This window comes from Tympanuchus pallidicinctus, unplaced genomic scaffold (genome assembly GCF_026119805.1).
Source record: "Tympanuchus pallidicinctus isolate F22 unplaced genomic scaffold, pur_lepc_1.0 scaffold3, whole genome shotgun sequence".
In the NCBI taxonomy this organism is placed as follows: Eukaryota; Metazoa; Chordata; class Aves; order Galliformes; family Phasianidae; genus Tympanuchus; species Tympanuchus pallidicinctus.
Genome location: NW_026294747.1, coordinates 25,320,643 through 25,344,643, shown reverse-complemented (window position 1 = coordinate 25,344,643; position 24,001 = coordinate 25,320,643). Strand labels below are relative to the sequence as shown.

At 40.0% G+C, this 24,001-nt stretch overlaps 2 protein-coding genes across 3 annotated transcripts in view; one reads left to right on the top strand and one right to left on the bottom strand.

Moving 5' to 3' along the window:
• Window positions 1-741: 741 nt before the first annotated feature.
• TMEM62 (transmembrane protein 62) lies at window positions 742-22,425 on the bottom strand. The gene is made up of 14 exons (XM_052696709.1): window positions 22,251-22,425; window positions 18,434-18,545; window positions 17,171-17,308; window positions 16,101-16,146; window positions 13,975-14,116; window positions 12,252-12,376; window positions 11,977-12,099; window positions 11,322-11,477; window positions 10,218-10,377; window positions 8,445-8,558; window positions 7,400-7,484; window positions 5,773-5,877; window positions 4,830-4,948; window positions 742-3,942 (listed from the first exon to the last, which is right to left on the bottom strand). The coding sequence occupies exons 1-14, from the start codon at window positions 22,410-22,412 to the stop codon at window positions 3,616-3,618; spliced, it is 1,914 nt and encodes a 637-aa protein (XP_052552669.1). The 5' UTR covers window positions 22,413-22,425; the 3' UTR covers window positions 742-3,615.
• Window positions 22,426-23,087: 662 nt separating this feature from the next.
• The window catches only part of UBR1 (ubiquitin protein ligase E3 component n-recognin 1), a 59,322-nt gene continuing 58,408 nt past the window's right edge, over window positions 23,088-24,001 (top strand). For both annotated transcript variants that reach the window (XM_052696707.1, XM_052696708.1), the window contains exon 1: window positions 23,088-23,275. In XM_052696707.1, coding sequence (XP_052552667.1) covers window positions 23,186-23,275 — 90 coding nt within the window. In that variant the 5' untranslated portion in view covers window positions 23,088-23,185. The remainder of the gene's footprint in view (window positions 23,276-24,001) is intronic.

The window sequence follows — 24,001 nt, the reverse complement described above, 5'->3', positions numbered from 1 at the left end:
CCAAACCCTTCCCCTGCTTCTCAGCAATAGCAATCCCACTAGAAAGCTGCACAGGCAGCAGTGAACACTGCAAACCAAAACAGCCTGTCCCTGCAGCTGACTTCATTGCCCTCCAGGTAGCCATCACTTACCACCTCAGCTACCCAAGCAGATGCAGAACAGGTTTCCTCCTTGAACTCTTGGAACTGTTCTTGTTCAGTTGGTTTTTCTTTTTCCTTGCCTTTTTCGATATGCCACAGAAAGCACGAGAAAAGCACAAAGAAAAATCCTCTTTCGTTAGCCAACAATCTCATGAAGAGAAAGTTACAGATGCTTTTTATAAAACTTAAGCTTTAATAATAACAAAAAAAGTATTTGAAAGCATTATCAGAACTTTTCTTTACAAAAGAAAATCTATTTTCAGTTTCAGATAAGAATCAAGTATTTTAAAGTCATTTTCACCATGCAGACTAAAAAGGAAAACCAAAAACAACAGAAGCACCCAAACCTGCTGAGTACTTTAAAAGAAGCGTTTAAATAATGAAAGGCTGATTTCTCACAGATGTTACGGATGCCTGCTGGCAATACGCAGTGTATTCCAGCAGTCTGATTCCATGATCTGCTACTTGCTTTGCTCACTTCATGTCTTGTCCTCTTACTGAACAGCTTGGAAAGGATCCTCTTGGCTTCAGAAGATATCTAGGTTCCTATGGTTACCCCCAACAGCCACATAATATTTTAAGAACCACGTGCTAGAATTAATAAGTGCCAAAGTTGCTTTATTTATAAACTTTAAGAAAGAAACAAAATCTTTCCAGGCTTAACTCATCCCTGAACTGGAAAAACCATGCAACACTATGACATCTTTTTTAAAATAATGCTAATTGATATAAGAGGAATTCATCCTGTTAGTGAGCAGAAGAGCTGAATTTTGAAAGAGGACCCAAACAGGCAATTAATTAGGTCAACACAGATCCTGCTATCACTAGAATGTTTTACTTTAGTCCACCACGTTGATTTGCATCTTTTGGGCATCACAGAGCAACAGAGGAGAAAAGGCATATTTTTATAGGGTGGCTTCCACATTTATTGTAATAGCATCTCCATATTTGTCTGAGTTTCATTCAGTTGTTAGTTTCCTTAAGTGACTGGTGCTATTTTCCCAGAGCCAGGCTATATTTCATAGAACCTATATCTACACGTTTCATTTTAAGGGAAAATCACATACATTGTGATTTTTGTTATCTGCAGTTAAATTGGGCAACCATGTACTTATACATATAAGGACAGCTAAATTAGAACTTATCTCCCTATGTGCTTTTGAGAACTTCCATTCTGCTGAGATGAACAATTTAAAAAGATCTTCAAGCAAATATTGGTAAATAGAGTTTCCCCATGTTAAGTTGCATAGCTCAACTAGCAAAGTTAACATTTTACTGCTGAAGTTCCAGAATATTGGAAAGGAGACTAAGGAAAGAAAGAAATCCGAATTACCATGAGACAAGGTCAGCTTTGCTTTTCTATGAAGCAACAAAGAGCTGTAACAGGTGTACCTTAGAACGGGTCTTTCTGGCATGGGGTAGAATTCTCAGTTTCCACACCACACTTTTCACTGAGATCAGGACAGAAGGGTAGCCCTGCTCATCTCACACTTAGGATGTATTACATCAGTCCCACATACATATGTAATTCACACATCAACCACATGTCAACAGCATGCCATTTTTAGGGAGGTCCTCAGAGCCAGGGACGGCACATCTGAAAATAAAACACCTTTCCTTGCCACACTAAGACTTGTTTGAACAAGTTCTTAAAATAATTCCATCTATCTAAGAAACATCCAAAAGAACCAAGAGGTATAGTTGATTATTATCTAAGAGAATAGGATGGCAGATGACAGACAAGAAAGGTCCATCTCCTCTCAGAGAAAAGTTCTTCCCACAGGCTGTAAGAAGCATTTTATTGCCGTTCATACGCTCTCTGATCAGAAGTACTTGCATTCCTAGCAACATTGTAAAATGCCACATTTGTCATTACATTTCCACTATTGTTTCTCACTAGTAAATGTTAAACCCTGCCTTTGATTTCTTTTTTTTTTTTTAACAGCTTTGCAAAACACTTACATTGCTTATCACAGTGTCATTAGCTGCTAAGTATTCTCTTAACAAGGTATTTAATTTACACAAATGAGGGCTGTTAATATCTTTTTTCTGCTATAGTCAGTCACAGTGGAATGGGAATTAAGGAGTAGAAAGGCTCTCATTTTAGAGATAACAAGTCTTAGTTTTAAGTAGAATTTTCTTCTAGTTTATTGTACTCTCTTATTTCTGTAATACAGTTGCTGTCTTTTCTAAGGTGACATAAGTTATACCTCCTTTTTCTTGACAAACCATAAATAAATTACTAAAATTACATAAACTACTTAAACATTCCACTCACAACAGTCTTATGAAGCAGGCCAGTGTCCTTATTTTATAGATAAGGAAGCTGAGGCAGGAAGCTTAGCAATCACTTTAAGGTATAACAAAGAACCATTATTAGAATTAAGGACTTCATGTTTTGCCTTTTGGAGAAGAAAACTCCCAGTGGGGTTAAGAAGAAAAGCAGAATAGATTCATAATTAGTAAAGACAGCTCTTTTGGCTCTAGTTTCTTAAGTTCTTCATAAATACAACTGCTCCATCATTTTTAGACAAGGAAAAACAAAAATGAGTTTCCCAGGCCACTCGGTGGCACTGAGACCCAGAAACAGAGTCCTGACTCCTCTCCCTTAGTAAGGATACAGCTACTAAACCACAGGATTCCTTTTGGATCTTCCAACCCAAGACAATTGTCACCATTCCTTGCTTTAAAGATGAACTGCTGACTACAACTGTGAATTCCAATGGCAATCATTCCCTGCCCTTTCAGTAGTCAACTATGGGAAAATCAGCAACCATAACAGTGGAAAACAACTATTTCCTTCTAGAGAAAGAGCACATTCATTAACTAGTGCTCCCAGGATAAGATTAGGACCATGGCTCAGGTGAACATATGCACAAATACATATTTAAACACCCAGCAGCCTATAAAGGACTCCTATAGGCCTTTATGAACTGAAAAGTGTATGTAAGCATTGGACTCTTACATTGAAGGCCATACAGAACCTTTGTAATAAGTATTAGTTTATAAGGACATCTGGTCTAATCCTCTAGAAATACACGCAGATCTTGAAATAAGCAGCAGTTACACACAAATCCTGGAGCTTGTTATCCAGATCTATTCATATTTTTCCCAGCATTACAAAAATCAAGAATTTAAGAATTAAAAATATTTTCCATTCAATTACAACAAGTAAACATTTCCAGTGGTGATCCATAGAGACATTCTGCTTTGTATCATAAAAAACATACTACAGATTACACAATTTACTGCACAGTGTATTAATGTATAATTGTATAACATTATACAGTATGCTGCATACGTATAATACAACACACATATATAATACATACCGTTATACATTTACTACAGCTATGCAGCAATGGAGGTGCAGCATCAGATCTTACCACTTCATGGCTGGTCTGTACAGAATTCCAGCAATACAAAACAGTAGGTTGCATCTTCAGTTGAAGAAGTTCAACTATTGTGTTGCATTTCAGAAGCTCTGACAGTTTTTCATTTCTATTGTGTAAGTTCTGAGCTCAGATGATTGAAACGTCCAGGTTTTATAAATCAGAAATGAGGTCAGGGCCACCAACCATGTTCTCATGGGAGAGAGGACAAAAGCCAAGGTCCCATAGGTTCGCTGCAAGAAATAGCAAGAATAGACCTGCCAGGCCAGCAGGAGTGCCATTGCCAGATGAATAAGCACAACCAAGAGGCGTTGGACATGATGGATATGAGAATAGAAACTGTGACCTTTGCACCGCAGGAAGAGGCACCAGCACAGATAGGCCATTAAGGGCACATTGAAAAACAACATCTGGGAAAAAAAAGTAGAAAAAAGACAATGATCAAGCCAAATACTCTGGGCAAGACACAAAGCACGGAAAGATAAGAGCACACAAAACTGTCCCATTTCAAATACTGACTGCAATTCCCAAAGGTAGAAGCTCAGGCTGCACTTCCAAGACACTGCAGCTGAGAGAGGTTGGCTTGCCTGAGCCTCAGTCCCAGGCCAACTATTCCTGCCTGCTCTCTTGCAGTGCACAGCACTAATGTTTACCTGATTCTTTATGGATCTAGTTGAGGGAGCTAGACTTGGCAAAATACTAGTGTAACAAAAAAATGAAAGCCTTTGTCCCAGTTTAGCTCTGTGACCCAATATGGTGTAAAACAAGTGTTAGCACTGACACAAGGGAGGGACAGTGAGGCGTTCAGACTTTGATGCTGAGGAAGTACACCCTGCCTTTCAGATTAAGGAAATGCAGAGGGCAGCCAGATCAAACCAGTGAGAAAACCAGACTCAGGTCTACTTGGAGAGTGACACCTACTGATCTGAAGAATGTTCAGTGTGCAACAGCTGCCCTGAACATTTGTTTTGCTTAAGTACTGCAACTCATTTGTAAGGACAAACAAAAAAATTCAGAGAGAAGAACAAATTTGTAGAGATTGGATGTCAGGATTAGAGGCAGAGTCTGAAACAACATCAAACAGGAGAAAAGAGAAGTGTGAGGAATATATGCACAACTTCCTTCTGTCCTATCTTTTAAGTTTGAAGAAAGGTTAGAAAGCTTGCCATAGAGTCAAGCATGGTTACTAGTCGTCTTTATCCTCCCAAAACTCCTTTCTTCATAAAATTATATAAAAACCCCAACAAAATACTCTCAGAAGAGAGCAGTTTGTCAATGTTCATCTCTAAACACATACCTGTAAAATTCCAACCACGTATGTGAGACCACCCCGTAAGAAGGAACCACCAACAAACACCCCAAAGGAAAAACAGGCTCCCACTTGGCCATCTATCAGTTCGCCTACAAACCATGGTCCTGAAAGAAAATCAACATACTTCTATATTGTATCTGGTGGTGCTGTAACTCTTTCACTAATTCTTAGATCAAAATGCTTGACTGGGTACAATGATTACTGTTTGTTTGTAGTATTAAACATGTTTCATGTTTAACAAACAGCAATCTGATGAACACTCCTGATGTGAATGAATCCTAACCTTTTGCTATGGTCCATCAATGAGCTGCAGTATGCAATTAAAATATTTTTAAGTTGCTTTAATCTCAGTGAGAATTTGTGACAACATAGGTAACATTTCCCTAATGAGAGGGATGAAAAAATAGATCCTTTCAAGTGCTAACCCCACCACAGAATTGCTAAACTAGTAAAATTTAGAGACAGTTATAAACTGAGCCAAGCTGGAATTGTTGACAAGTCAAAATGCATATCTTACACCACTTACTTCCACAACAGTAGCTATTTTAGAAACATTTTAAGAGAAAAGCTAAAATCCTTAATAGCAGAGCTGACACATCTTAGTGATTTGTCATGTGAGATGCACACTCTGTGCTTGTTTTATGCTAAGGCACAGATCTTACTCAAAGAATAAGTGAAACCCAAATTAAACATGAAAATATTCATTTTGCTTTCAAAATGTAATTTGCTAAATCTATTTGAGGATGTTTTAAGTCCAGCTCTTCATCATAAACCTTTATTCTCCTTAGACTTCCAACTTTTAAAGTTCCACATTAATTTCACAATTTAATATCTTTTCCTCCATTGTCCAAGATCTCTGAAATCCAATTTTTCAACAAAATCTGATGTGTAATTTCAAAGAGTAACTTATGCCCTCCAGGTTACTTACCCAGAACAGTGTATAAATTCAGAACCAGAACTGAATAATAGAAGGCATTTATTTTACTGAAGACGTGAAGGGAAAATGAGGTCAGACCCAGGAGTCCTGGCTTTTCTAAATAGAGGCAACATTTCAGAAAAATAAATGTGATTCAGGCTGTAACGTGCATACACATCTTTCTGAAAGAAGTTTGTACATTACTCATTCAGTTAATTAAGAAATATAAAAATGTTTGGTATGTCTACAGAGCAAATGAAAGGTAATGCATTTCTAAAATGTGATAAGAATAAGAAACTAAAAATAGAGCAATGCTAATAACAGCAGAAAAAGACTACCATTCTAAACAAATGCACTTACTGTGTGCAAATAAAACTCAGTGACCATTCTATACCCAGAAAATGAAGTCAGCTAGAATGAAAAACATGGAGAAAGTTCATATTAAATGAAAATAATTTCAAACAGTAACTGTGCAGGTCATGAAGGACTAGGCTTACAGGATATTCTTTGATCAGCTTTGCTTGATGAAGTCTAATAGCAACTCATATAAAACTAATTAAAATTAAATGTTAAAGCAACAGCATTCTGACAAGCATGTCACACTAGCAAGAAAAAGCAACTACTCTTCATTTCTTCTTTTAACTGCAGCGGTTAATTCATATTCTGAGATCCTTCCAAATGAAGTTAGCTTCTAGAAATCAGGCTTGTACATGGCTGCCCTTCTCACAAAGCACTAACTCCCAGAGGCAAGCTTGAACTTTGGAAATCGAGAGCTCTAAAATTTGTTCACTGCTCTGTGAAACACTTGTTGTCTACAGGGGCCTAGCTGATCATGAAGCACTAGCTCTTTCTACTTTAACTGCTGGATTCCCTCGAATTAACTGCAAATCTTTTCTCTTTCTAAGTAATAGGTTGCTGCAGTTGCCTCACAGTGCTAGGTGATTATGGGTGTAAAGGAAGGAACATAAACTGACATGAATCGGAAAGGAGGTGGCTTCTAAAATAATCTCATTAGTAAGGTGTGGTTCAAACAATTGTGTGAAGGATAAACACCTCCAAGCTCAAAGTATTTTCAATTGCCAGATTTATTATGAACAAGATATCAAGTTACAAGAACTGATATTATTATCCTGATAAAGACACAAGCCTGTACATATTGTTTGCAAAGATCAACAAAAATTATTGTAGCAGGAAATCTGTTCCTCCACTCTGGTGACAGCAATAAAGACAGAACTGTGCACTAGCTGTAGTGAAATGAATACACCTCCACAGGACTGATGCAAAATATTCCTCTCCCTATGCATCAGATTTTCTCAGTGAAAAAATTAAGATGTAGCCTTTAGACTTCAATTAATTGATTTTTTTTTTCCCCCCCCTCAAATGAAGATACCTGATTGAGTTTTTAAGCTCTCAACTGACTTCATTTGATGTACTGGAGATTTTCTGGGCCCTCTTAAAAAGCAAGAGCTTTTGAGAACCCAATCAAAATGCACAGTGCTAAATGCAAAACAATGGAGAATAAATATTATTTACATACTGTTAACATGCAAAACAGTAAACAATAAATAAGTTTAGGCAAAATAAGATCTGCATTTAAAAAAAAGCAAAAAAAAAAACGAACATAAACATTGGTTCATACCTTTGAGTGCTGGTTTTTGGAGGTATCTGAAAACAACCAGCAAGGCAATCTGAGTCAGCACAATCAGTCCAAAGAGCGTACGAGCCTGAAAATAAACAGTTTTAAATCTATGCCAGCTCTGAAATATTAACAGCCTTTGTGTATCCCTTTTAGACACTGATAGAAATACACATTTCTGATTGAAACAGGTATGCAATGCTTTTTGGCATTATGGCACCAATGGATTAAGAAACTTATTATGTTTACATCCACTTGCATTTTACTGACTTCAGTTCAGTTGGATGTATGACAGCAGTATACTTGTTGAATCTTTCAAAAGTGGTGTTTGTAAAACACATGTATTTATAGTCCATCAATACACTTCTTATGTAAAATTTTTTTCATACTGTCCTGTATAGAATTGCAGTTCAAGACACTGAAGAATACTGGTTATTAATTAAAATTAATGTAATTGTTTTGAGCCAATATTTATACTGTTTGCAGCCATGTGGACATCAATGCGCTCTTCCAGAAATACACCTTAACTACTGTTGCATGCCTTCTTTCTATGTACTGAGTTGTAATGTCTGGATAATAACCTGAAATTTACTGAAGTCAATGGGAATTTTGCCTTCCTTGCTACAGCTCCCATCAGCAGCTGAGAGGAGACTGTTTTGTCCAGTACACACATTACAAAAAAAAATCACAGTGAAGTTTTCTCTGATTCAATGTTTCCTTTTTCTTATATCTCCAGTAGCTTGTTTTCAATTTCTTGGTTACACAAAACAAGCACATATATATATATATGTTATGTATGTATATATATCAAAACAGATAATTTTGACTAAGCCATGGAAGGCAACTTGTGCAGCAATAGTTCATGCAAACTTCATGTTGGAAGTATGCACCTGGAGAAATGAAAATTGAAATGCCTGTGAAGTTCCAATGGAATTATATCTGAAAAAAAGCAAAGTGCATTCAAGTCTACTGGGAATTAGGATCTGCATCCTGCAGTCCATGGGGAGGCCAGCACAGAATGACAGCTGTTTTCATTGAGAGCACTTACTAGAACATAGTGGTCAGTAAGAAGAATAACAGATGGCCAAAAGCCAAATCTAAGAGGATGGTTTTCTTCCATAGAGAATATATGACCCTGTGTGATAATTCTTCCAGAAGCATCCTAGATTGAAATAAAATAAGAAACCAATTATGTACTAATAAATAGTGCTAATGTAACATATTACACATAAATGACAAAAAAAAAAAATCATGTTAAAGTAGCAAGTTGATCCCTTCAGCATTTCTGAAAAGCTAACGGTTAGTTGCATGCTGCTATATCAAAACACTTCTACCTACAGAATATTATTTACTGACAATTTTACAACTCCATTAAGTTTGAGATTTTAATTTAAAATCTGAAAGTCCTGCACATGGAGGAGATACTCAGCAGTTTTATGGAAGACAGCAACTATTTACTGACTATCACCAACACTTGTCTTTTTGAAAACTCAATTCTAGAGAATAGCCTGCCTTTAAAAAAATAGAAAGTTCTGTTGTACTTAGTTCCTGGCATATTTGCTGGTTACACTGTAAGTAACAGGTATCCTGATGATCCCGTAGCGCATTCTTATTCCCAATTCTGCTGTATTTTTGACAGAATTCTTTGATATTTGTACTGATGTAATATTGATATCTTATCTCCTAGGACATGATGAACTGGCTATTTATATTAAAGAACTCAGTATATTTACTGTGACACTTGAGACCATAACATTTAGACAGCCCCAGAAACAGTGTACAGCAATCAAGTATTTGTGTTTTCTCTAGACATCTAATAGAAGTTAAGGCTTCCCTCTTCTTTCCTCAAACTATTCAGTGACCAGATGTAATAGTGATTGATAACTGGAAAGGAATTTGGATTATTTAACATTCCGTATTTGCAAAAAAATGCGGAATTCCACAAAAAACACCACCATATTGCTATACAGGTCTGTGTAACCATCTTCATATGTTTTTCAGTTTTGTGCATTTGTTTTCAGTAGTCAAAATAAAAATCAGTTATAAAACCCTAAAAAAAAAAAAAAAAAAAATCACACCCTAAAAAGAAATCAGTAACAAGCTAAGAGTTGGAACACTGACAGTACAGAAAAGTCATTGGAGGGGGGTGGGTGGGCAGGGAGGAATTATGGAGCCTTATAAGTCCTTGTCCTGGGAAGAAGAATGCCCAGCTGGGTTCTACTGGGCAGGACAAAGCTAAATTCCCTACTCTGATTCGCCACTTGAAGGGTCAGAAATAAAATATGTTCGCAAAACAGAAGCACTGTATAAGAAATTTTTTTCCCCCCAGCAATCCAATGTGAGTTAAGACTGATGTTCTGGGAAAGAGAAATCACATTCCCTGTCAGCCTGCAAGAGGTTGTAAAAAGACAAATAATGAAAGGCAGCATTCCCACCTCCAAAACTTTCCAGACCCAGTTGCTCTGCACTCTGAACACCATGCTTCTCTGCATTTTCTCTAATCAATCCCAATCATCTTTACAAGGGTAAAGTTCAAAAGTTTCTTTTGAGTAATAGGCAATTTTTTTTCCTGAACAATGACTTGCTTTTCTGTCCTTTTTAAATATTTATCATGAAAAATAAGAAACCTTACACTTAACCAGATGCTTTATTGATCTTCTAGTGCTCAGTAGTCTATGCTTTCCTATTTAGCAAACGTAACTCAGACAAACATCAAAAGTCAGTTGTCATGTATTTCCCCTCTAGTTACGTGATGCAGAAGGCTGATGGCACACACGACTACATAAAGATTCAGCACAAAGAATGCCAAAAGGTGTCTTACCTGGACAGTCACATCTATTTGATGGATCCCTTCACTATAGTTCTGTGGGCTCCACTTCAGCACATAAAGAGGGCCAGATGTCTGATGAGCATTCCCTAGGTAAACTCCATCTATATAGACTTTGACAGAAGTAATGGCAGCAGGGGAGAAGGCCAGAATTCTAAGGATTGAATCAACAACAAAATAAACAGATCTAATTAGAGGAGTTGCAGATTTGTCATCATCTCCTTTAAGAGACTTCCCTTTGTCACGTAAGTCTGAAGAATTCAAAAGAATTAATTAGGAACAAAAATGATAAAATATCTGTAGGCAAATGATAATACAGAGCTCTCTTACAACTAACAAAGGAAATCCCAAGTGGTATTGTGCAAAATAATAGAACAGGAAATTGGGCTGCGGAGCTGATTAAAAAAAAAAGTTTAATATGATCATTAAAATGTTTAGATAAGATTCTAAACAGGAAACTGGAAAGTAGCTTCCTACACTGAGAAGTACAACAAGCTTCTTTTGATTGCAACTCTGCATATTTAATAGACTTGTATTTATTGATCTAATAGCATATCTAAGATGACTGAAAGTGCATAAAACTTTGAAACAAAGTAAAAACAGAAAAGGCAGAAGTGAAAAGATGGAGGAATTTAAAACATAAAAAAATCAGCTGAAGCACATATCCAATGTGTAATATTAAACATTTAATATTTGTAATACAGCAGGGCTGTAAAACTGAGAACAGAAGAAAAGGCTAAGATGTTTAAAATAAACAGAAAATAGACAAAATCCTGAAGTCAGTGAAGATGATGTGAACGTGCAGGATTAACACAGCATTAAGTGTTAAACTCTACCAGCTTTGGTCACACAAAAAAAGATGGACTTGGCTTTGGTAGAAATAACTGCATATGCAAAACAAGTAAGAACTAGTATATAGGATAGAATAGTGCTGTAAACTCTGCTTAAATTACACAAAGTGAGCACTCGGCAACAATCTCTCAGAACAGAGACTTTTTTTTAAGGCACATGTTACATAAATACACATATATACCATGAAATACCTCACCTATTAAAACATTGTCAAACACTCAAAATCAAGAGATTATTATAGGGTACCTGATATGAGTGGAGTAAAGAATTTTCACTAGTGGTTCATGAAAAGAACTGCTGTAAAGGGAGGATTTGGGATTGGTGATGAGAACTGCTGGCCATTCTTCAAAAGTGAGATCCACAAAACTAAAGAGGTCATGATCAAATGCAAGGATCCGGTACCTAAGATGAAAGAAAGATAACTTTGTTGACACAACTATTGCATGTCCAGGTGACACACATGCTTCCCAAGTTCCTACACAGAACTTGTTGGACATAGTTTCTGCTTCTTCTCTTTTGTACACAATCATATGTTAACTGACTGCTGTATTAACTGTACAGCTGCTTTTTGACATGCTGGTAAGGTAACAGCACAGGTAGGTGTTTTATTTCTAGAATTCCTACAGCTGGCCCAGAGCATGGATCTTAAAGTACTGATGCTGAATTTCATTACAATGTTTTCTTACTTAGAATATTAAACAGACATTACATAGACATTCAGATGCCATCTTTTTAGTTTTCAAATATCAAGAATGAATCAAAAGATTCATAGACATTTTTCAAAAAACACTGATAGTAATAACCAGACAGATCTAATGCTTCTCTCAAATTCTTTAAATAGCATAAAAGGTAGAACTACTTAGGATCCATATAATAATTTTCTCACACAGTGTTTACTTACTTCCTGTTATCCTTCCAGTCTCCTAATTCCAGTTCCAGAGTGCCACCACGGTGTTGGCTATACAAGGCTGGCATCAGTCCACCCATTGTATGGAGATGTCCACATAAATAAGCTGTGGCAGAACTAATAAAGAAAACATAACATTTATGATTGTTTGGATAGGAGGGAAACGCCATTGCAGAAAACCTGTGAAGTGACAGACGAGTATGTGAAGACAGACTAGAAGTGTACTTCAGATCAAAGACACACATGGAAAAAAGACAAATAGGCCTTACCTCATTAATGCTCGTATCCCTGGGGCAGGGGATATGATTGTTGAGGTGGGATAATGGCCGAACCAGACAGTATGATTGCTGCGGAGGCTTTCTGTGGCCATCACAGAGAGCTCTTGCATTTGATTCTGAAATGGACAGGTGTTTGGGGAAAAACAAACAAGCAAACCATTAAACAAACCAACCAATAAAACAACTATTTAACTATTTACCATTTCAGTTCTTTGGAAATAATAACAAATGAAATGCAGAAAGGAAGTAATGAAGAATGCAATTAATCTCTTGTCTACAGAGAACGTTCACAGTTGCTTTAGAATAAACAGGCTGCACTACTGAACACATCATAAAACTCCACTGTTGGAAAAAAAACATGAATTCAAGATACTTAAAGTCCTTACAACTTAACAGAGGAAGAGTGTACTGTAAGGATAGATGTAGTTAAGTTACATTTGTCCTTTCTACTGCTTGTTTATACAGTTAAAGAAACATTTCTGTTGATTTACCAATGTATTTACTCTGCAATTGTACTCTTATTATTTCCTGACTTGCTTGACAGCCTCTTACAGCCATGTCAGATCTCAGAACAGCACACCATGTGATTCAGTCATTTCACTGGAAGAACTGTAACACTGACTCTTGGAACTACTACTCTGTCACTGCTGTTAACTTTAAGCATAATTATCACTTTAGACAGCAAGTTGAACTTCTCTATCACTTCTTTGACTGTCTTTTTGACATCAACCACTTACAGTTTGGAGAGACTCAACACCAGCATAAGACTTAACTCAGGAGGCAGGGAAAAAAAAAAAAAAAAAGAGTACAAATCCACTCTTCCACCACTTCACGAAGCCTCTTTTAGACTAAAAGAAGAATCAGGATATTGTTTTCCTTCCTACCTAAAAATGAATGCTGTAATGCATGGACACAGGAAACAGAAATAGATCCTGTATTAAAAACAAATGGATTCAGTATACCTTTGAGTTAGCGTAACTAATTTAAGTGAAATTAAGATTTCATTTGTTTTATGTAGAAATTTTCTTAGAGACTAAACTCATAAGATAGCTATTAGAAACCCAAGCTATGCACTGATACAACTGCAATTTATTCTTTAAATTCTGGGCAGGGAATTGATTTCTAACAGTCACAAGTACCTGGTGACCCACGGCTACCTTTTTTCTTTACCTTAAGATTTATGCAAAAATCTGCAAGTGAGGCACTTCATACTCCTGGTGCTGGGTAATTACCAAGAAAGTTCTCTCCTTACTGCAGCCCAGACAGGAGCTGCATTACTTTACTCCTTAAGAATTTGTATGCAAAGCTACCCATGGATTACAGGAAACAATGAGAAGGGTACTATACCTAGCACTCCTACATCATCTTTCATCTAAGCAGCATCAAGTGATTTAAAAAACATTTAATGAAATGTTGGGTCTCCTTTGGATAAGATTAGAAGAACATGTTACTTGTCTTTGAGGCTGTTACCAAAGACAGAATACGACACATTTGCCAAAATATAGTAACTGTATGCAATAAGTCAGAAGAGTTATCTCAAAAACAGCAAACATACAAATTACACACACATGAACTTAGAAATGTAGAGACTCTTTTTGATGAGCATAAATCTTCCAGGTGATTCTTGATTATAAAAAAAAAAAAGGAAAGACACCCCCAGATTAATACACCTTAAAATAGACAGCAAAATGAAACGCTAGCACTTCTAAAATACCTTATTTAAAATCCCAAAGAAATTATAGGGTCTCTTTGGGCCTGGGCTCAGTGTGGCATCCACGCAGATGAATGAATAGCTCCCAAATGAGGTGGTGTGGACATAATGGAAAGAGCCATCTTTCTGCCAGGCAGAGTACTTCCTGTCATAATAAAATCAAAACACTGTTAATAGGAAAGCCTGCAGCAATGACAAAAATGACACATGTAGGATAAATGCAAAAGTTTGTGCATTAGATCTAGCTCCATATTGTTACTGCAGTAAAATCTTTTGGAAAAAAAAAAACAACAAAAAACAATGGCATTGCAAAACCTGTACTTAACAGAATATATCCTATACTTTCAGTGCCTTAAAGGCTCTCTCAAAATCTTTGTATTTTGAAATTAATGTTATCTTTATGAACATCATGAACTTTTAAACCTGGAAGATCAGTACCACAATCCTTAGATTTCTGCCTCTAGTCTCACCTAAACTATGTGCAACTGTTGAATTATCCCCTGCTTACACCGTGGATGTAAAATAAGAACTCATGCATTTGTCTCATGCATTTGTATAAAAATAGTATATTTCAATACAACTGCTGCCTTCTTAACATTAATACCTATTTGACATCAAGTCTTACTCTGTTATCTGTTTGCTTGGCCTATATTTTTGTACCTGCAGCCTGCAATGCCTCAGAGGTGCGCAGCAAAGAATTATTTGACCAGATATCATGCAAAGGATTCACTGTGTCTCAGACAAAAAAAAAAAAAGAAAAAAAAAAGGATGCTGTCCTTTAGAGTGTTTACTGATGGTGGCAAATGAAAGAAAACTTCCCCAAGACTCTGTTTACCCTGCCATCACCTTTCTATATCCTTTGAGTGTGGCACATTTTATGAAAATGTTCTTTACTTTTTATTAATCCTTTTGAATCCCTTTTGTGAGGCCTGTTTCTTCAGCAGGTGATCCATACACCTTCCCCAACAACTGTCTTGTCCAGGCCAAATTTCAGCACCAAGAATTCAGGGATGTTCCAACAAATTTACTAGTGCTACATCTTCTCACACAATTCACCAGGATTTCTGATAGCAACCATAAATTAAATAGTGTGGAAGACAGATACTACACTGCTGTAAAAAAGAAAGATACAGGGACATGCACTGAACTGGGCCATGCGAAAGCCTCATTAGTGCCATCCCTACAGCCCCGCACTGTAAATCCACATTTGAATTCCACATTCTCCTGCAAATGAAGCTGTTGTTGGATACCATCTCTGAATTCATGGGAAAACATTATCTGCTCTTGCCTGGATGCAGGAACTGAAGCAGATTGGTGAGCTATCAAATTTTCTGTTCTTACTGCGAGAAGAGCTTGAATTTAAGTAGAAATTAGATTTCTAAGTCCTCCCCGAGTTCTAAGAGTCAGAGCTGAGAACATCACTGAAGTTATGAGACAATATTTTGTGTTCAAATGTGAAGGGCAGGGGAAAAAAAGAGGGACTGAACATCAGTAACAGCTGTAGCTACCTTTACAATGTACAAACCAAGGAGTCAATGGAAAAGGTGAAAGCTTCCTGACCAATCTTTCCATTTAGAACTCCAGTGTGTTCCTTAAGACTCATCCACCCAGCATCTTTTTCTTCCCCCCCCTCCCATCTCTATTTCTACTTTTATTCTTTAAAAAAGAAAAATCACTCAAGTGTGAAGAAATAGTTCTGATAAAATTTAGACCCATATGACAAGAAAATGAGCATGCAGAAAGAACAAGTGTTGTGTTGCTTTTTCTCCCCCTCCCCCCCCCCCCCCCCCATCTATTTCAAATAGAAAAGATTCTTCAAAAATACTTGTTTCACAGAAACAAGCCACAAAATTGCTAAGGAAATACAATGCACAGTATGTTTCCCAGACGCAGCAGATTTACAATGTGTGCAATTACAAAACATATGGAGCTAAGAGATGAGAAGTCTAAGCAAGTAATTCTCTGTACTCCAAGTCCATTCTACACAACTAACCAGGAATAGGAATGGCAAATGTGATCCTGGGCTATAGAACAGTCAGGGAGAAAGCATAACTGATAACTGAAAACAGAATATTGCTCAACAATTCCACTATTGAATAAAATGGTGTCTGTGTAGAAAATAGAAATACCTGTAGTAATTCTGAATGCTATCCAGGTGTGGGATGTTGAATGAATCTATAAGAGAGAGGAAAAAAAGTGAATACATTTTCACATTAAATTGATTATTTGTCTGTATTTTAACATCAAGAATTAAAAAATAAAATGGTCTCAGCAAGCAGTGGCAAGCTGTATTTAAAAAAAATAACAAATACACAATTGATAAGCAGATTGTCCAATTGTACATAGAAATCATCATATACTTCATGCAGTTGACCCAGTAGTATGAAAACTTCTCATTCAAGTTTCAATTCAAAGGCAAAATTTTTGTAGACATGCAAGTTGTAATTTAGAGGCTAAAAGCTAACCACACAGTTTCAGTTTCAGCACAAAGCTTTACAGCTTTTCAGATTGAGTGTGTTATATAAAGGTCTAACTAACCTAGGGAAAACAAAGTAGCAATAGCATCAGAGACTAGCATAAATAAAACAAACAACCTGGGAACATTTGTACTGCATTGCACTACCACAGTCCTACTACAAACTGAATGTTTGTACTGGAGCCCACACCTCTCCATTATGGCTGCTAGCAGAAGTCTTCCAGGAAAAATGGGAGTGTTATGGGCCTAACACAGGATGTACTTCTCACTCCACCTAAGTACTAAGCCTTCTAGCTATGCCCTTCCAGTAGGCTATACAAGCCAGCTGTTATAAGGTTATTGATGAACATGTGCTACTTTTAGAATATAAACCAGTTAGAAGATACCTATGAAAAGCAAATTTAAACCATTTCTTCAGTACAGTAAGGTTACAGCTTGCTTTTCTATTAAAAGATGGGGTATATAAAACAACCATCCGGAAATTAACATCTGAAGATACATTCCACCACTTGACTTGCAAAGCAGTAAATGAAGACTCTTACTTCCTTGTTACTAAAATTCCAGTAAGTGCCTGTAAACAAGACATGCCCTTGGTGGAACAGGTGCTTGGATGGCAAGCCTTTCTACAGGCTTATAACCACCATTAATATGCTTGTAACTACTAACACTTCATATTTTAACTTACTTAAATCATCTCTGTCATCACAGAGAAAACCTTCTTACCATGGTTTCCTTTGATGTCTATCCACTTAGTTTTTTCCCTGACTCTTGATCGCTTCAGGACCGATTGGTAAGTTTTCCACTCTTCTTCTACCTGCTCAGATCCCAATTTATCTCTTGTCTTTGCATCTGTCAAATCACCTGCAAATGTACAAAGGTGAGATCTAACTAGATCCATACAGTTACAAATACTTCATACAAACACAAAATAGGCAAGCATGCAATCCAAGCTTCCTAGTGGAAGTGGCAGCAGGCCACCTGGGTATAATGTAGATGTTCCCAACTTCTGGTCTAAGAGGTTACTATAAGGGTAAATGCCTTCTACTGCAGATGCAGAAAGTTAATCAAACACCAAATGAGTCACTGTGGCACTTTTACTAATGCCAGGCTAAGTTAAGTGCTCTGCATTCTTTATCCTTGATAATTCCAGTCACAGAGACTTCATTTGACTTTACACCTTCAGTATTTCCTTAAGCTCTAACTGAAGTTCAAATTATTCTCATTTTCATTTGTATGCTAAGACTTTCCTGCAGTGTTAGTAAAAAGATGAATGCTAAGTATTGCTGAGCTGAACTTAAAAAGCAAATAGCAGATAAGCAACTGTCAGAAATGGAGACAGAAATGGAGAATTAGCACGAAACCACATCTACAGTAAGGGTTCAAAATCCTTTCAATTTGCTTGCTAAAACTTACTCCATTCCAACAGTAGAATTAAGATATCAAATTGAATGGCAAGACTTATTTTACCTGTCCTGGCATATAATAAGTTCAAACAGAAACCAGCAACAAAAAAAAAACTTACATTAGATGACAGCAGAATTTCATACAAATAAACAGGGACTGTTCTAGTGCAGAATAATTGAGGGAGGAATTAACTCCTACTTTCTTTCTGAGACTCTGCTCTCTCCTGCAGCTTCACACACAAAGAATGAAACAACCTCTACAAGAAAAGGTGACTACCAATCACAACTAATGCATAGTGATAAATAAGGGAAAAAAATAATAGCTACATTACAGCATTATGTCTTACTTACACATAATATGCTGAATTCCCATCAAATTCAAGATATTAAGCAAAAAATAATAATTAAGTTCAGAAGTTGGCCTCTTCTACTTCTAGCAATCTATTTTCACCTGCAATTCTACTTCCACAGCTCAATAAGCCTTTAAGTTTTAAGGCCCTCTTCTGAAATTCTAGAGTTTTGCTTATTTGCTCTTTATTTGACAGCACATTCAACAGGAAATCCATACTTCTGAATTGCTTACCTGTTGCGAGAACAAATGCTGGTTGAATTACATTGATTGTTTCAGAGCAGAATTTTTCCAAGTCAGAAGCTCGTGTGGGATCCTGAAATCTGCTTATATGGATATCTGACACCTGCAAAAGAGAACAATGAAATGCTGTCCCAAACAAGTTGTTCTGCAAAGCCAAATGTGCTAGAGTGCAGCACAAGGGCAGTCACATTGATTCATACCTGTACCAAGGATGCAAGTAAGTACAGAAACAGATGACTAGGAAAAAACAAGAGCAGAACAAACATACCACAGTGTTACCCCTGTAGCCCCTAAAATCACATATACATCAAGTCTCCTTAATTAAGGGCATACAACAGTATGGGGAAATACACAGCTATCTACAGTAAGTTTTGATAGCTGTAAGCAGCTGCTTGACTTCCAGATTCTGCAAGTTTCTGCTGCAATACAGTGATCCTTCTGCAAGAGAGACTTAAACAGTTCTGCAAAGCAAGAATAGGTTAAAATCAGCTTAGGACATGAAGCACACTAAGAAGCCATTTCATACCTGATACAAGATCTCCAATAGCTGGGCAGAAGGATTTCTAATATTCTCCCTATTTACTTTAATGGGAATCTGATGAGTCCATTTACATCCCATTCTACGTACCTTCGTGAATGTAAAGGTTACCAAGAAATGAGGAAACTGCTTGTACACAGCCATGAAATAATACATTGTTTATCTCTGAACTAATCAGTCAAAACCTTCACAACAATAAAGGCATATTGAGCCTTAGAGGGGGATTGGGAAGGAAGGGAATTCAGAACAAGAAGAATATGTGGATAGTTATTTATTAAACATAGTGGCTTTCCAGATCTGTCCAACCACATCTTGAGTGAATGCTTTCAAATCATCCCACCTCAGCCAAATCAATACTTTACCCTCCTCAACTTAGGTAAAGAATATTTCACACACAGAGATTAGTGAGCATGTGCTCATAGCTATCTGAGCATACAGGCTGATGGTTGGACTAGATGACCTTGGAAGCCTTTTCCAACTTCTATGATTCTATGCTATCTTTAACTGAAAAAAAAACATGAACTTCCACGTTTTACTGAATAAGTGTGTCTCTTTTTGCTCTTTAAGAAACGCAGGCAAACACCTCAGAAATAAAATGCCTTACCTTCTAGTTTGTCATTTTAACGTACTTGCAAACAGTTTCTCTTAGTTTAGTCTAGGAAAACTTCAAGTTCACAGAGACATTCATAAAGCTATTCATAAAGCTGTAAGTGAACTGAAGAGCATAGTAAAACTACAAAAAGAAAAAACATACCAAAAGAAGGCAATGACAACAGTGCCTTTAAATGGGACACAGGCACTACAGAGCAACACAAGTTAATAGAAAAGGAAAATTAGCTCACCACCTCCAACAACCATGAGCTTAAAAGACATGCAATCTCAAAAAGAAGACAAGCTTTCTTGGCTGCTAACCCTTAAATGAGGCTGAGGAGGGGTGGATCCATACTCCACCCCTTCCAATCACTCAGGTGCACTGCTCACACCTGAGCTCCCTGCATTAGCCACACCTTCTCACCTGGTGCTTAGCCACTGGTTCAGGCTGTGCCTTGCCAATTCCACTGCACTACCTCAATGCATCAAACCTACTTTAATCACTGATAATGCTACAGCATCTTATATCTTCTCCTAAGTCTGTAGATTTGCAACTTACTTATCTCAGCATTCTAACGGAGAATATGCAAACTTCTATCAATGCTGTCTCCAGATTCTTGAGCAAAAGGTCTTATAAAAAACCTTTCTCCTGTTCTACAAATAACAACAGAAAATGTAGATCTCAAATATGATAAGCAGACAGTTGTCAAGAGGCCTGATTTTCTAGAAGGATCTTCCCATTCCTTTTCCCTACAATACTAGCTTAAGATTTAAAAAAGGCTCTTCTTTTAAGTTCCAAGAGCTGCAGCATCCCAACACTTCTGCAGAACTGAAACTAACTTTGTTATTATTAAAAACCACAAAGTATGAAGGTGATGGGAGTTACAAAGAAGTGGAAATGAGCAGGCAAGGGGAAATGTTTGTAATGCTCTTAGCAAATCGGGAAATCATTTTCACAAAAGGAAATACAAGTCCACCTGCCACATTACTTTTCTGCCTCCACCTGATGGATCTAGAAAGCAAGCCTTCCCACCGAGACACAGGAAGAGGCTTTTATGAAAATGGGTTGGAAGAGCCTTAGGAGTGAGGAGAAATCACTATCCACATCCCTAACCTAGAGAAGTGGTTGTTTAAGAAAGGTGGGCATTAAGAAGGGAGTATTACAAGGCTTATAGAAACAGGATATACAAGCTGAAAGAAACAGGAAAAAAAATCCAAACAGTAATCTTGTCAAACCATACAATCATAGAACAGCCTGGGTTGAAAAGCACCTCAAAGATTATCTAGTTTCAGCCCCCCTGCCATGGGCAGGGTTGCCAGCCACCAGACCAGGCTGCCCAGAGCCACATCCAGCCTGGCTTTGAATACATCCAGTAACAGGGCATCCACAACCTTCTTGGGAAAACATTGAATTTGAAAGCCCACTGGGTACTAAGTTTATAAGTTTTACTATAAGAAAGTTGAAAAAACCCTTAATAGATGACTGTAGTAGAGAGATCATAATTTAGTTTGGTTTCACAGGAGATGGTCCTGTGGGTAAGAGGAAAAACATTGCAGAAGCTGCTGAGGGAGGAGCAGAACCTCCCAAGCTTGATCCAGTGACCCAGGTTAAACATGGGGAGTCACCAGGGAGCTTGCAGCCCGTTTCCCATAACATCATCTGGCACAACGCTGGATTTAGCACTTGATTCATTTCCCAGTTAGGTCAATGATAAAGTTGCCGTTAAAGGGCACATCTGAAAGAGAACATAACCACACGAAAGTAAAGCCAAGCCTCAAATTAGCTGTGCCGTGACCTATCCTTGGGAGAACTCCACTGGAAGTAACACAACCAAAGAGGAGTATGGAGCTGTGCGTGCTGCTCGCCAGCATAGCTTTGGAGCTACATACTGTTGTGGATGGCTCTGAGATTAAAACCTCCAGATAAGGATGTTACCTACGTTAATTCAAACAAAATATCGCATTTTGAAAACTGTTCTGCAGTGACAATGTATTAAGTCACAGAAGGAAAAAAAACACTGGAAAAACTGGCTTAGAAAATACACAGCAATCGGAGAGAACAATAGGACTCATAGCATGTTGGACCGCACGCTAAGAGCATTGCCTGCAGCTAACATAGAAAGTGTTTCGGAACAAGAGCGGAATAGCAGGAGCCCATTTGTTAACAAGAACGCTGCAGCCACCCGGCACGTAGGCGAACAGCGCGCGGGGAGCGAGCAGGGAGCGCTGCGGCGTCAGGAGCCGGCCGGGCCGGCACACGGCCAGCACCGCTCAGAGGTGCTCCGGGTTCAGCCTGGAGACAAGGCCGCGGGCACGAAAGCCGAGCTGTACCGCTCTCGTGCCGGCCTAGTACTTCCGACGCTAAAAAACATCGGGGGGATTTTTTCTGTCACCTAAGTTTCCTCATCTTTGGAGGAGGAAAGGGGCGGCCGAGCCCGGTATCACACAGGATGGGGTACTGATACAACACAGATTAATGCAATAATTAGGGGAGCTTTAACTACCCCTCCCCTCTCGCACTTCGTCTCCTAGGCACGGCGGCCCGACACCTGCCGCTCCTCACGGACAGCACTGGGGAGCGCTTACAGAGAAAACGCGCAGAGCCTCCCTCGGCCCCAGCGCCAGACCCCGTACGACCCCCGCCACCGCGGCGGACCCCCTCAGCGGGGCCCCGCTCACCTGCACCGCCCACAGCAGGTTGGCGGCTTCCGCCCCGGGGGCAGGCCTGGGGGCCCGCCGGCGGCGCAGACCCGCCGGCGCCGAAGAAGCTGCCGGCGAGTACCAGTTCAGCAGCAGCGCCGCGGCGGCCGCCAGCAGCAGGCCCGCGGCCAGCTTCAGCATCTTACGCCTCGCCGCCAGCCCGCACCCGCCCCAGGCGGCCCCCGCCGCCCTCCGCCGGCTTCGGCACTTCCGCCCGGCGGCCCGCCCCCTCGGGCCGCGCCTCTGCGGGGGGCTGGAAGAACGAAGCCGAGGGCTGGGTGCCTTGTGCCGCGCGGCACGCGGGAATCGGGTTCTCTGTCCGCGTGGGTCAGGAGCCGCGATCGCTCGTGTTGATGCTTAAGGCACGAGGAGAGCCCATCAAAATTCACGGCGTCTGCGGCCCGGGCTGGCCGCTGTACGCCAGCCCCACTGTCAGCGCTCAGCCAAAAGGGGCGACTACAAACCTGCGGTGCGTTCAGATGAAGATTTGCACTGACGAACAGCTGTGAGAGCACCCCCAGCCAGATAGGCCGAGGAAAACTTACTGACTACAGCTGGGAACGCACCTGCAAGTTTTCTCTGCAGGTCAGGTAAAGGCGGCGCGTGAGCCCCTCACAGCGCTCCTCGGCCAGGCCGAGGCAGCAGCAACATCACCTCGCCCCAGGCTGCCACCTGCCTCCACAGAGCGAGACGCCCGCACCGCCTCCCTAAGTCCGGACACACAGACACAAACGCGCCTCCGCCTACAGGGGCTGAGCTCCGCCGCGCATTCGCAGGGAGAGGGCGGCGCCTGCGCGCTGCAGCCGTGCCGCCGTTGGGGTGGGCCGTGGAGGTGGCGCAGCGCGGCGGCCCGGTGGCCGTGGGAGCTTCTTCCGGGCGGTGGTGGTGGCGGCCGCCTCTTTTTCGCTCTCAAAATGGCGGACGGAGGCAACAGAGGGTCCGGAGCGGCGGCGACGAGAGCGGCGGGGAGCCGGGTCTCCGCGCAGCCTCAGGAGCGGGCTATGGTGAGGCTGCTGCGTGACGCGACGGCGCGGTTCTCTCTGGTCCTGCTCGACGGCAGCCCGTGCCGTGCCCGCGCTGCAACTCCGCCGCTCGGCTGAACGTCCCTGGCGTCACCCGAGGCACCGACGTGCAGCGTTAGGCCGGGCCGCAGTACGCCTTTGTGTGCCTGTCAGTCTCCGCGGCGCCTGCTGAGGCGGCGTCAAGCAGCGGCGCTGGAGGCCGGGCAGGGAGCGGGAGGCACGGCCTCGGCGGGCCGCGGCCTCGGCGGCAGGGAGCCGGCCCTGTCCCGCTCCGGCCCCGCGGGGAAGGCGGGCTCGCCTGGGGCAGCCCCGGCGAAGGGGTTTGTCGGCTGCCGCCTGCGGCGGCGCCTCATCCGTGGCGTCCCCGCCCAAGTCCCTGTGTCGTAACTGAGTCTGTAGGTAATGATCCGAGGTCAGTCTTCTGGGAAGCCTTGGGCTTTCCCACATCCTTCAGTCGTTTAATGCGTGTGTGTATCTTGCTGTGACTTTGTTCCTTAATTAAAGGTAACTATTTTACTGTGAAAAAAATGATGGAGTGGTCATTGTTGTGCTGTGTGTGAATAAGGCAACAAGAAGTGGAGGTTGGGGTTGGCATCTGTGTTTCTTACCTGAACAGAACTATCCTCTTCTTGAATTAAATTCGATAGCAGGTTTAATATTCATTGTGAGCACTTGTTAGGGCTGATTTGTCCAGAGGCAGCAGGTACA

Excerpts from the sequence above, each read along its gene's own strand:
- TMEM62 (XM_052696709.1), bottom strand. The coding sequence starts at position 22,412 with ATGCTGAAGCTGGCCGCGGGCCTGCTGCTGGCGGCCGCCGCGGCGCTG. Across the intron at positions 5,878-7,399 it reads CCAAAAACCAGCACTCAAAG|AAAAGCCAGGACTCCTGGGT; the intron begins GTATGAACCAAT and ends GCCTCTATTTAG. Across the intron at positions 4,949-5,772 it reads GAATTTATACACTGTTCTGG|GACCATGGTTTGTAGGCGAA; the intron begins GTAAGTAACCTG and ends ATTTTCTTTCAG.